The sequence below is a fragment of the Oncorhynchus tshawytscha genome, linkage group LG17 (genome assembly GCF_018296145.1).
Source record: "Oncorhynchus tshawytscha isolate Ot180627B linkage group LG17, Otsh_v2.0, whole genome shotgun sequence".
Taxonomy (NCBI): Eukaryota; Metazoa; Chordata; class Actinopteri; order Salmoniformes; family Salmonidae; genus Oncorhynchus; species Oncorhynchus tshawytscha.
In genome coordinates, this window is record NC_056445.1 from 10,723,056 (window position 1) to 10,736,754 (window position 13,699).

The 13,699-nt window shown below is 45.5% G+C and overlaps 1 protein-coding gene across 16 annotated transcripts in view; it reads right to left on the minus strand.

Moving 5' to 3' along the window:
* LOC112216853 (non-muscle caldesmon) overlaps positions 1-13,699 on the minus strand; it is a 54,832-nt gene that overhangs the window by 16,639 nt on the left and 24,494 nt on the right. For 3 of the 16 annotated variants that reach the window (XR_006079210.1, XR_006079211.1, XM_042300151.1), the window contains exons 1-3: positions 11,045-11,211; positions 10,320-10,402; positions 3,340-3,474 (exon numbers count right to left, since the gene is read on the minus strand). Coding sequence is in view for 14 of the 16 variants with exons in the window: in XM_042300151.1 (XP_042156085.1) it covers positions 3,340-3,474; positions 10,320-10,393 (209 nt within the window). In the remaining 2 variants the exon portion in view is untranslated. Of the gene's footprint in view, positions 1-3,339; positions 3,475-10,319; positions 10,403-11,044; positions 11,217-13,699 lie in introns of those variants that run through there. The other 13 variants (XM_042300150.1, XM_042300148.1, XM_042300161.1 and 10 more) reach the window with 8 other exon arrangements.

Genomic DNA, 13,699 nt, shown 5'->3' on the forward strand with positions numbered 1-13,699 from the left:
AGGGATGGCCTGAGCTGCATTCCAACAGCGGATGAGATCAGGGTTACACACAAAGGTTGTTATAGTTTTGTTATTTTCTATTCGTTTTTATTTCTACTAGATTTAAGATGTTTATCTGGTTCAAGTTTGATAAAAACATTTTTACATCATTTATTTTCTGTTTCAGTTTAAGGGACAGAAGAAAGCCTATTTGTGGGAGGCTGGGAGCCATTTACGTGTTTAGTGTGTGTGTTTTGGGATGTTACTTATGCATAAGGTGAAGGGTTAGGTCATGGGTTAGGTTTAAAGGTAGACTCAGCGAGACGACGTACAGTTGAAGTCGGAAGTTTACATACTTAGGTTGGAGTCATTAAAACTGGTTTTTCAACCACTTCATAAGTGGTTAACAAACTATAGATTTGGCAAGTCGGTTAGGACATCTACTTTGTGCATGACAAGTAATTTTTCCAACCATTGTTTACAGACAGATTATTTCACTGTATCACAATTCCAGTGGGTCAGAAGTTTACATACACCAAGTTGACTGTGCCTTTAAACAGCTTGGAAAATTCCAGAAAATTATCTCATGGCTTTAGAAGCTAGACTAATTGACATATTTTGAGTCACTTGGAGGATGTATTTCAAGGCCTACCTTCAAACTCAGTGCCTCTTTGCTTGACATCATGGGAAAATCAAAAGAAATCAGCCAAGACCTCAGAAAAAAATTGTAGACCTCCACAAGTCTGGTTCATCCTTGGGAGCAATTTACAAACACCTGAAGGTACCACGTCAATCTGTACAAACAATAGTACGCAAGTATAAACATCATGGGACCACGCAGCCGTCATACTGCTCAGGAAGAAGACACGTTCGGTTTCCTAGAGATGAACGTAACTTTGGTGCGAAAAGTGAAAATCAATCCCAGAACAACATCAAAGGACCTTGTGAAGATGCTGGAGGAAACCGGTACAAAAGTATCTACATCCACAGTAAAACGAGTCCTATATCGACATAACCTGAAAAGCCGCTCAGCAAGGAGGAAGCCACTGCTCCAAACCCAATATAAGAGAGCCAGACTACAGTTTGCAACTGCACATGGGGACAAAGATCGTAATTTTGGGAGAAATGTCCTCTGGTCTGATGAAACAAAAATAGAACTGTTTGGCCATAATGACCATCGTTATGTTTGGAGGAAAAAGGGCTTGCAAGCCAAAGAACACCATCCCAACCTTGAAGCACGGGGGCAGCATCATGTTGTGGGGGTGCTTAGCTGCAGAAGGGACTGGTGCACTTCACAAAATAGATATCATCAGTAGGAAAATGATGTTGCTTCAATATATCCACATCTCAAGACATCAGTCAGGAAGTTAAAGCTTGGTCGCAAATGGGTCTTCCAAAAATGGACAATGACCCCAAGCATACTTCCAGTTTTGGCAAAATGGCTTAAGGACAACAAAGTTAAGGTATTGAAGTGGACATAAAGCCCTGACTTCAATCCGATAGAAAATGTGTGGGCAGAACTGAAAACGCATGTGCGAGCAAGGAGGCCTACAAACCTGACTCAGTGACACCAGCTCTGTCAGGAGGAATGGGCCAAAATTCACCCAACTTATTGTGGGAAGCTTGTGGAAGGCTGCCCGAAACATTTGACCCAAGTAAAACTATTTAAAAGGCAATGCTACCAAATACTAATTGAGTATGTAAACTTCTGACCCACTGGGAATGTGATGAAAGGTATAAAAGCTGAAGTAAATCATTCTCCCTACTATTATTCTTATATTTCACATTCTTAAAATAAAGTGGTGATCCTAACTGACCTAAGACAGGGACATTTTTACAGGGATTTTTACAGGGATTAAATGTCAGGAAACGGAGTATAAATGTATTTGACTAAGGTGTTTGTAAACTTCTGACTTCAACTGTAGAATGCACAAAGAAAACAGTAGTAGTGGGTCAATTCCCACAACAACAACCAGGAACAACCAGGAACCAGTTGTGGTCCCGTAGCTCCCACGCTGTAGCAGTGTAGCAGTGTGCAGCGCACCCGTGCACATTCACGGATACTCTGTGTGAGAGCATCGTCTTGCATCGTGCTCGTCTCAAATGACGCGTTCGAGCAGATGACTTTTGTCAAATCTTTCAAAGCGTGTTGCATTCTGGGGATAAAAATGGTCCAACTTAGGGCCTCCGAAGTGGCGCAGCGGCATAAGGCACTACATCCCATGCAGTGCTAGAGGCGTTACTAGACCCAGGTTCATTTCCCAGGCTGTGCCACTATGGGCGTTGGCCGGGAGTCCCATAGGACGGCGCACAATTGGCCCAGCATCGTGAGGGTTTTGCCGGTGGGACTTCACTTGGCTCATCGCGCTTTAAAGACTCATTGTGGCCGCCTGGGTGCCTGAATGGTGTTTCCTCCGACACATTGGTGCGGCTGGCTTCTGGGATAAGCTGGTGGGTGTTAAGGAATGCGGTTAGGCGGGTCATGTTTCGGTAGATGCATGACTCCACCTTCGCCTCTCCCGAGCCCATTGGGGAGTTGCAGCGATGAGACAAGATAAAAAAAAATATTAAAATACATCAACAAAATTATCCAACAGTGATGATGTTTCTGCAGTTGCTCCTCACCGACTTCATCCTGCAGCCATCGTCTGCATTGTGGGAGGCTGTATTGTCAACCAATCATTAGGGTGTTTTTGTTTGACCCGCGCGAACATGACTGAAACAGGAACCAATTGTCCGTGGTTTATGGATATATACAAATAAATGTGATATTTGAGGTTCTCTCTCCATCATTGACTGTACAACATGGAACAACATAATATTACATTGGGATATTTTCTGTTTGGTGTGTGATATGGGGGTTAGATACATGTTGATTTCGACATTGTAAAGAAAACCTTTTCGCCTCGCTGTTGGAAAACCACATTGGTGTCCAACTTTCGGCTGTCGCAGATGCATCACCCCCGACTTCACTCCTCGCCTTTCGTCTGCAGTAAGGTTGATTTAGCCTTACCACTCAAACCTTCCAAATATCTGCTGTGCTACTCTTGCCAAAAATCTAAAACTGAACATAATTCGTGATGGTTATTCTATTTAATTAGTTTTGAAGTCGAAGATGATCATTTCAGTTATTCAGTATAGTTTTTCAAACAGATTTGTTAATTATTTTATTTCAGTTCACTAAATTGTTTTTTGATGACTAGTTTTTGTTTCACTTTACTATAAGAACCTCGTTACACACACATCCATTAAAGGGGAAACTGGGTTCAAACCAATCTCCTGCCCACCACAATACTGTTAGCCCCTGAGCTAAAGCCTAGGCATTATGTTTGGGAGCTAACACACGTCTTCAGGTCTTACCTGTGGCTGTTGGTCATCCCCACGCTGTCACTGGGCTCCTCGCCTCCCATCCCTCTCATCCTCTCCTGACGTGCCCTGCGTCTACGCTCCCTTGCAGCCTCCTCCTCATCCTCATTACTACCCTGGAAGGCCATCCTGATGGAGGGAGAGAGGGGAGAGAGAGTAAGTCATTTTTTTCTCCCAGTGATGCTGAGTGTAAGCCCTTCTTTCCTTAGACAGGGATCAGGGTATTTACAGTACAATATAAAGACTCATGGTGTCTTTTATCTACTTGACTCACTGTACTCTCACCCTACCCTGTTCTGCTTTACGCTACTGAGCGCAGACCACTACTGCTGAGGTTTCACTTTTGACAGCCTGATGAAAACAGTGTCTGGAGATGTGGCTTGGCCAGCAATGAGAGGAGAGGACCCAGACCGTAACATGGCTGCTGGCCCACGCCTGCCTCAGCCCAGGCTCGGCCCAGTGGAGGGTTGGAGTGGTCGGGAGCTGTAGTGTGTATAGTGTCTGTGTGCGCGCACACACACACACACACACACACACACACACACACACACACACACACACACACACACACACACACACACACACACACACACGTGTGAGTCTGTGTGTTTTGCCTGTACCATGTTAGCCAGCTGAGAACTTTACAAAGGCCAGATCACTGATCTCAATGCCCTGCTGTTTGACAGTCTGACAGGAAAGTCTCCGGCCCACAGATGTGCTTTTAAAAAAGGCACCAGTCCATTCTATTTACATTAATCGTCAATTTCATGAATCGTTCATGAAACATTGGGAAAGCCACTCCCCTAATGGTCTGAACCAACTTCTTCTCTTCCCCGCCTCTGTTGTTTGTGAGAAGAGCTCCATTCTGTCTGCCTCGGTGTGATCTTCAACATCACTGTCAGGCATCGGCTAAGCTAACATCATATGGTCGTTTGGCAGTGCGTACTGCATGTTATTGAAGCATGTGCAGTTAACATGTTAAGCAGAGTGGTTTTATGGGAAACTTTACAGCTTGCGAACAGCAGGCTCTCCTGCTGGGTAAACTGACTGAGGAATGTTGTTATAATTGAACACAAGACTCTGCTCACGCCCAAACTAAACCTGGGGGGACAGTGACACACCTCTCTCTCGTCATCTTACATCAACGATCTTGGGAATATTTCAGTTGAAGCTTGCATTGACGCATGCTTCAAAACGTGTAGGAACAAAGTACGCATCGGAGAACTGCCCTCTGTGCTCATACGCCGACTGCTCCGTGCTCCTATTTGCGTACTCGGAACACATGAGTACGCATGCATATTGTGAAACACCCACACTCTCTTTCTCTCCCTCTCACTTACAGTGCATGGGAGTGCATGTGCGTTTGAGTGCCAGGGAGAGAATATGTATGCTAAAAGGTCTGCACCGCTCTGCAATTTGATACGCATTTACAATTCCATCAGACTAGAAGCTCTATTCTAACAGTCTACATTGCTTTTCATGCTTAACATTTGCACATAGATGACTGGCTAGAAGTGCAGTTTGTAAAAAATCTATATATAAAAAAAACATTAAAAAAAGAAAAAGCTGCAAAGACCGACTCAACCTCTGGAGAATAGTATTGTCCCAGAAACAGCCCAAATGTCATGGGAAACTGAGACAACAGCCAGTCCTTAGTGGCACAGCGCAGTTAGTATGAAAGTATCTCAGGGTTGGCGATGCTTCATGGACAGTCCAACCAACTCTTAACAGCTTAGTTAGCATTCTTGTCAATCAAACGCTTGGCTCTAGACTGATGCACCAACGAAGGCCCCAATGCAATATCCTCATTCCTTATAGACCACATATCACTTCAGTATGGCCTCTCCTCCCATCAGAGAGAGAGAGAGAGAGAGAAAATAGGGAGAGATCTTATCCCATATTCAAGATAATAAATCTTCCTATCGAGTAGGAGTCTGACTTTGGCTAGCCAGCTTCCCTTGCAATGACAAGCATAACTTATGTCGGCCATCACGTGAAGATGTTTTCCTGGTGGAGTAAATTCTGTAGCTGGAGGATGAAGGTAATCATTTTAGTGCAAGTGTGTGAAATTTTCAACAGTAAAACACTTCCTTATTTGTTTTATATCTCGTAACCGAATTTGCTGCTGTGGTCCATTTTTACAGTGTGTACAATAAAGTTGATTTAAGCCTAATGTTGCATTCAGTTTCCTGACTACTTGAGTAAGCACGAAATGTCCAGTCACCAAACACATTCGGGGAAAAGATTCCCATATATTTTCTTTACGACAAAATATCTCAGCAATGTCTGTGAAAACAACTTCGGAAAGCCCATGGGAAAACTACTTCTTCACCTCTACTGGACTAAAATGGAGAGAGAGAGAGAGAGATTGAAAGAGAAAGAGTGCACAGGGAGGGGGGGGGTGATTTACTGCCAAAACGTCTGGCCCATTCCCACGCTCGTCCCCGTCCTCCACTTTCTCCGCCAGGCCCAGAGAGCACAGCGTCATTTCCCCTGTCCTGAAGTCTACAGACATTCTTAGGGACCCTTGTGGTGTTATCAGTGCTCCATAGGCCTACAGACCTTTTAACCTGCTCGTCAACCACCTCTGTAGCTCCTGCGCTTATTTCTGAGCAACTGAGTAAAGGGCAAGTACAGTGCTTCCCATGGTGATGAGTCACACTGGTGCACGAGTTCCTTTTGAGTTATAGCTTGACAATATGGGTCCTGTCGAGACACATTTCTTTGCATTATATACATTGTGGGGCAAAATTAACTTCCCCGAAATTGAGTGGGTGGGTCACAGGAGCACCAAAACGTGAGGGAACCAGACCACTGCTCCTACTGTAGTCCACCCAAATCTTTCAGAGCTGGGCAGAGGCCCTAACAGACACAAGCAGGCCCAGTGAGAGTGTATGGTGCAGGCTGCCGGTTGGGGAGGGTATGTTTGGAACGGTCCATTTACTGAGGATGGGTGTTATTTGGGTCTGTTTGTAACAGTCCATTTACTGAGGATTGGTGTTATTTGGGTCTGTTTGGAACGGTCCATTTACTGAGGATGGGTGTTATATGGGTCTGTTTGGAACGGTCCATTCACTGAGGATGGGTGTTGTTTGGGTCTGTTTGGAACAGTCCATTCACTGAAGATGGGTGTTGTTTGGGTCTGTTTGGAACAGTCCATTCACTGAGGATGGGTGTTATTTCCTGGCCTCTCTGGAGACCTGACCTGCACACAGATGTGGAGGAGATGGGGGCAAAATGGTAGCGTCGCTTCTCAAAGGGCAGCAGACTGACAAACACTGGCCTGAACAGAACTGTTTTGCATGTCATATGAAATAAGACATAACTGCATAAAAGGGGTGTGACATGACAGAACACAGGACAGGGTTACAAGGTTTGGGAACATTCCAACAGAATATCATTTTTTAAAGGGGACAAATTAAAACCAGTCAAAACTTTCCTGTGTGTGTGTGTGTGTGTGTGTGTGTGTGTGTGTGTGTGTGTGTGTGTGTGTATGTGTTACATTGCCATAGCAAAGCCCTGGTCAGTCACAGAGGGCAGAGGACAGTATGTGAAGTCCACTGTGCAGACCACCAACCAGACAGCTTGAGATCCCAGCTATATCGCTGTATGTCATTTGTCACAGAGTGCAGTACAAAAAGCCCAGTCAGGTAACCCCTGGGTCCACTGTGACTAGAAACACAAACACTGCTTTCTAAACCACATTCTTTAGGGGAGATGTGTGGATGCCTTTACATTCATTAGACTGTGCTTGATTAATTCAATCAAACGTTAATTCCAGTATGTGCAGAGTATTAAACCCAGCAGAACTACACAGTAGATGGTGAAGCGGAGTCCACCTTGGCCTGGTCGTCTCTGGCCTGCTTGTGATTAGGACTGGAGCTTCACCTCTCTGTCAACAAGACAGATTGTTCTGTTCTAGACTGGGTCTGACACAATGCAGAGCCACGAGTGCTGGGGAACTCCTAGGTCTCTCTCTCTCCACACACACACACAAGAATCTTGGCTCACCGGGCTAAAGGAGGCGAATGGAGCTCGTCAAGCCTTCACCACCTGATGACGGTTCAATCTGGATGAACCCCTCCAGGACTTTCAGACCTCCATATTGCATGTACACGGGCAATACAGTAAACCAAGCATGCATGCATACCAGTGGAGGCTGCGGAGAGGACGGCTCATAATAATGTCTGGAACGGAGCAAATGGAATGGCATTAACCACCTGGAGACCATGTGTTGGATACCATTCTACTCCAGTCATTACCACGAGCCTGTCCTTACCAATTAAGGTGCCACCAACCTCCTGTGATGCACACACACACACACACCTCCTCCTCCAGGGCCTAACGACTAGGAAACAGCTCCTCCTCCTCCAGGGCCTAACGACTAGGAAACAGCTCCTCCTCCTCCAGGGCCTAACGACTAGGAAACAGCTCCTCCTCCTCCAGGGCCTAACGACTAGGAAACAGCTCCTCCTCCTCCAGGGCCTAACGACTAGGAAACAGCTCCTCCTCCTCCAGGGCCTAACGACTAGGAAACAGCTCCTTGTGATCTCTACTAGTAAACATTTATAATGTAAAAGAGTTTGGCAGACTTGACTGCAGATATTATTGTATAGACTGGAGTGCTCTCACTCCTCTGTCTCCTCTCTCTATGTGTCTCTCTCTCTCTGTGTGTGTGTGTGTGTGTTTGTCTGTGTGTTTTCTTTTTACATCATATCTGGTGATGGTTGACTCGATTAGTCCAACAAGACAACATGTTTTTTTAAGAACAAATTCTTATTTACAACGACGGCCTACTCTCATTTGCAATGAGACATGGAAATATTGATTGCTACAGCATATTTGCAAAATATTATCGATGTAATCTTTTATCAATAACGTGAGTGGGTTGAAAATCGCGCCTGGTCCCGTCGACTGAAATGACTCCTTTAACTAAATAAACCGACGTGAACAAACTCCCATCGTGCCGACAGCTTACTACTCTTACTCGCACACAGTCTGTTCTCTCTGCCAAATTCCATGTTTTCCAGATAATATAAACACTGTGGGATAATAGAAATAATATAAAACACGGCTTTTATGACCTGTTGTGAAATATAACGACTGCATTGCGTTATCGGTTCAATCAACTGGTGTAGAGCTGGAGCGATGAGGCACACGCCCAAAGGTACGACAATAGACGCCAACATCGCTGCAGAAGTTTACATTTGTTGTACAACATAATCACACGTCACAATTAAAATGTACAAGATTATTATATTCACTGATTAAGTTGACTGGGAAGTATTTCCCATTTCCAGTCACATTACAGTATTTACAAATCAGGAGGACAATGTCATAGATGTCACGTTTAAACAAACAAACAAACCGCACAACAAAATGCTGGGTTAAATAGCGGACAGAACACACGTCGAGTTGTTTTACCCAACCAGGTGGTTTTATGAGCTATGATACATCAGGTCATAGATCAGAAGAAGAAGACTGGAGGCGTGGCTTTTTGATAGTTCTATTTGGCCACCCGCGAGAGTAAATGTCATTCCGGTGAATCTGTTCTGTTGTATTGTCAACACATGTTAAGAGTGAGCACTGACACTTTTGTAGCTTGCCAATCAAAGCAGTAACATAGTGTCATCCAAGGCTTTACAGACTTGTTCAGGCTTGTTCAATAGCTCCTGTGTGCAGAGAGCACTTATCATATCTTCAGTTAATGTCACTGCCATCTCTCTCAGTAAGGGATTGGACCTCCAGAGATACACATTTGCATATCTTATTGCCCATGATGCATATTCCAGTTTTATGATGTGTGTTGGCAGGTTAAATGACTGTTGTTCGTAAGTATAATCAGGATAAGGGATGAAGCTACCCAGACAGGCTGAGAAAACTAAGCTCCTGGTAGTCTCCTGTATCCTTGCTCCGTAAAAGGAGACATGGTTGAGGTGATCCATTTGAGATGAGCTCAATTGAAATGTCTGGGCTTGTCATGTATTACAGTAACTCATTTGACTTGAGGATGCACAGAGGCTTTCAATATGAGGTCAACAGTACATTCTACCAGTGACACGATGAGAGACAAAGCAGAACGTATTGAGTCAGAGAGAGAAAGAGAGAAAAAGAGAGAAAAAGAGAGAGAGAACACAACACATGTCATCAGATCAGTGGTAGATTATTGCCTGCATGAGGAGAGGAAGCCAATATTTGCTGAGTGATGTTTTTAAAGCCCTGAGGAGAGTCCAAACTATTTAAGGGTTGGCTCTCTGGTTCCAACTTGGCATGGAGATCACAGGGACCTGTAACAACCTGAGCCCAGCTCAAAGCCCTTTAAATGACTTCAACTGGGCTCCGAAGAACACTGAGGTCATATGATCACAGCACTCACTGTGCCATCAACACCCCCTCTGGACAACACGTGTACCTGCAACTCCCTCTGGCTGCACATTTACCGTCATGACGTCATGTTCAGAGTGGTTAAGCAATAAGGCCCGAGGAGGTGTGGTATACAACAGCTAAGGGCTGTTCTTACCCACGACGCATCGCAGAGTGCCTGGACACAGCCCTTAGCCGTGGTATATTGGCCATATATCACAAACCCCTGAGGTGCCTTATTGCTATTATAAACTGGTTACCTACGTAATTAGAGCAGTAAAAATAAATATTTTGTCATACGCATAGTATACGGTCTGATATACCATGGCTGTCAGCCAAATCAGCATTCAGGGCTCGAACCACCCAGTTTAAAATGATAAACTCCAATAAGACAAGACAATAATATTGCAGATGTGTAAGTGTGTGTGTCGTTGTTGATGGATATGGCAGAGGTTTGAGGTTCAGAGGAGGAAGAAAAAGGGAAGTAGGAGGAGTAGGAGGGAAGAAGAGCAGGAGTAGAGGTTGGAGAAGAGATGGAGGAGCAGGATGAAGATGAGTAAAAGCATTAAGCGTCGATAGGAAGAAGAGGCGGAAGAGGAGGCCAGCCTTACCGTTCAGCCTCCAGGCGCATCTCCTCCCGCTTCTGCCTCCTGAGCTCTCTGCGCCGCTCAAAGTCGTCGTCCATGGTTACGCCCTGCAGGATGACATCATCATTAACGACGTTTTAGTTTATAGACTGGAAGGACAAACGGGTTTTATCACCATCCGGTACCTCTGTATCCTGCTGGGTCATATTCATTAGGACATGGAACAAAAAACATTTTAAAAAGGTTCTGCAACAGAAAAACTAAAATAGGCGTTTCTTAAATGGTAGGTAGTTCCTCCCTGTTTCCTTCAGTTTTCTTCTGCTTGATGTGTAGTGAAAAACGACCCTGAGGTCTCTCTGCTCTAGACCTCGATACAGGGATGCATGTTTGTGTGCCTACTACGACATTCACTACCGATACTTGCAGTACATTTACGGTACATTGATATCTCGCCAAGCCAGACACACAGTCACATTTTCCTATAAAAAAAAACAAAGGGAGAAAGTGAAGGAAGAACAGAGGAGGAGAAATCGTGTGAGGAGGAAGAGAAGTTGGCACAGGATGTTAACGCTCCTCACTAAAAATACCCTGTGGGTACGTGACCGAGGAGAGGAGCGGGACCACCCAGAAGATCCTCATCGTCAACCTACGCTCTTCTCTTACAATAACACAAACATACACAACCCCAATCTAGCCTGCTACTACAGCTAATAGTAAAGTACATGGAGTGAAAGGCTACAGTACTATACCTTAGGAGTTGATTAGACCTTGAAATATACTGTATATTCTTCCCTCTTACACCATTCCAGCCTCTCTCCCACTGCTTTATCCCAGCACGGCTACAACACAAAGAGTTCCTGCTGCTGCACAATCTTTCACCGGCTTCGGCAGTCAACAGAAAAGGCAAACGCCTCTTCCTTTCGCCCTTCTACTCCTCCCCTCCCTCCCACTCGCCCTCCCTTCCTTTCCTTTCTTGTAACTCTACGTCTCTCTCTATCGCTCTCTCTCTCTCTCTCCTTCCCAAACCTCTATTACTTTTCCTGTTTTGTTTACAGAGTTGTCAGTGGTTGGCTAGGATCAGATCTGGGATCTGTTTGAGAGGCAGGGTGGCTTCCTGAGTTGTGCTGTGGATCCTGCTGTAGCCTCCTGCTCTGTGCCCCTCTGTAGCCTCACACAGAGAGAGGACCTGAAAGGGTCTCCAACACGCACACGAGGACAGGAAACACAAGGACAGGGGAGGTATGCTTTAAACAAAACCCATCACTCACAGGGCTAGTCCCTCTCTCATTCCCTTCCTCTCTCGCTCGCTCTCTCTCTCTCTCTCTCTCCTCTCACAAACCCCACCTCCTTCTCAGTTTAACTAGAGGGCTATCATAGTCAAACTACAACGCACGTGTGCTTCGGGCCAGATTATTTCCAACACCGCAATAATTTGCTCTCTATGTTTAGATACACTTACGCCATTTGCAGGAGGAAGAAAATTGGCACTTGGATTTCGGCAATTCGTACAACTGTAATTAGACAAAATGAGAGCAATAACGAAAACCCTAAAGCCTACAACAGCGTTAAGTTTAATCACATACTTCCTAAAAGCAGCACTGGGACAGAGCACGCTATTAGTACGAGTATGATTTGGGGGATATTTAAGAATAATGATTTATGCATAGATCATAATTTGATATTAGATTCAACTGGATTTTGAGTTTGCCTGTGAGTACAGAGATTTGTTTTTTGCATTCCAGAGTATAACCCTCAATAAAATGGAGACATGTCAGTGTTGCACTGATTGCTTGAGAGGACCACCCATATTCTGTCAAAGCTAACATACATGGAGCAGAAGAATGGAGAGAGAGAGAGAGAGAGAGAGCTTCCTGGAATGACATATTTCTGACTTTCTCTGAGGGTTTCATATTAGAACTGCCTCTCCCTGTTCACTGTAAACTATCGTCTCTCTCTCCACTCACTACCTCTCTCTCCTCTCCGCCCACTGTAAACTATAGTCTCTCTCTCCACTCACTACCTCTCTCTCCTCTCCGCCCACTGTAAATTAAAGTCTCTCTCTCCACTCACTACCTCTCTCTCCTCTCCGCCCACTGTAAACTATCGTCTCTCTCTCCACTCACTACCTCTCTCTCCTCTCCGCCCACTGTAAACTAAAGTCTCTCTCTCCACTCACTACCTCTCTCTCCTCTCCGCCCACTGTAAATTAAAGTCTCTCTCTCCACTCACTACCTCTCTCTCCTCTCCGCCCACTGTAAATTAAAGTCTCTCTCTCCACTCACTACCTCTCTCTCCTCTCCGCCCACTGTAAATTAAAGTCTCTCTCTCCACTCACTACCTCTCTCTCCTCTCCGCCCACTGTAAACTATAGTCTCTCTCTCCACTCACTACCTCTCTCTCCTCTCCGCCCACTGTAAACTATAGTCTCTCTCTCCACTCACTACTCTCTCTCCTCTCCGCCCACTGTAAAATTAAAGTCTCTCTCTCCACTCACTACCTCTCTCTCCTCTCCGCCCACTGTAAATTAAAGTCTCTCTAAACCTCTCTCTCTCTCCACTCACTACCTCTCTCTCCTCTCCGCCCACTGTAAACTCTCTCTCCAGTCTCTCTCTCCGCCCCACTCTCTCCACTCACTACCCTCTCTCCTCTCCGCCCACTGTAAACTATAGTCTCTCTCCACTCACTACCTCTCTCTCCTCTCCGCCCACTGTAAACTATCGTCTCTCTCTCCACTCACTACCTCTCTCTCCTCTCCGCCCACTGTAAACTATAGTCTCTCTCTCCACTCACTACCTCTCTCTCCTCTCCGCCCACTGTAAACTATCGTCTCTCTCCACTCACTACCTCTCTCTCCTCTCCGCCCACTGTAAACTATAGTCTCTCTCTCCACTCACTACCTCTCTCTCCTCTCCGCCCCTGTAAACTGTCCGCCCACTGTAAAAGTCTCTCTCCACTCACTACCTCTCTCTCCTCTCCGCCCACTGTAAACTATCGTCTCTCTCCACTCACTACTCTCTCTCCTCTCCGCCCACTGTAAACTATCGTCTCTCTCTCCACTCACTACCTCTCTCTCCTCTCCGCCCACTGTAAACTATCGTCTCTCTCCACTCACTACCTCTCTCTCCTCTCCGCCCACTGTAAACTATCGTCTCTCTCTCCACTCACTACCTCTCTCTCCTCTCCGCCCACTGTAAACTACCTCTCTCTCCTCTCCGCCCACTGTAAACTCTCTCTCCACTCACTACCTCTCTCTCCTCTCCGCCCACTGTAAACTATCGTCTCTCTCTCCACTCACTACCTCTCTCTCCTCTCCGCCCACTGTAAACTATAGTCTCTCTCTCCACTCACTACCTCTCTCTCCTCTCCGCCCACTGTAAACTATCGTCTCTCTCTCCACTCACTAC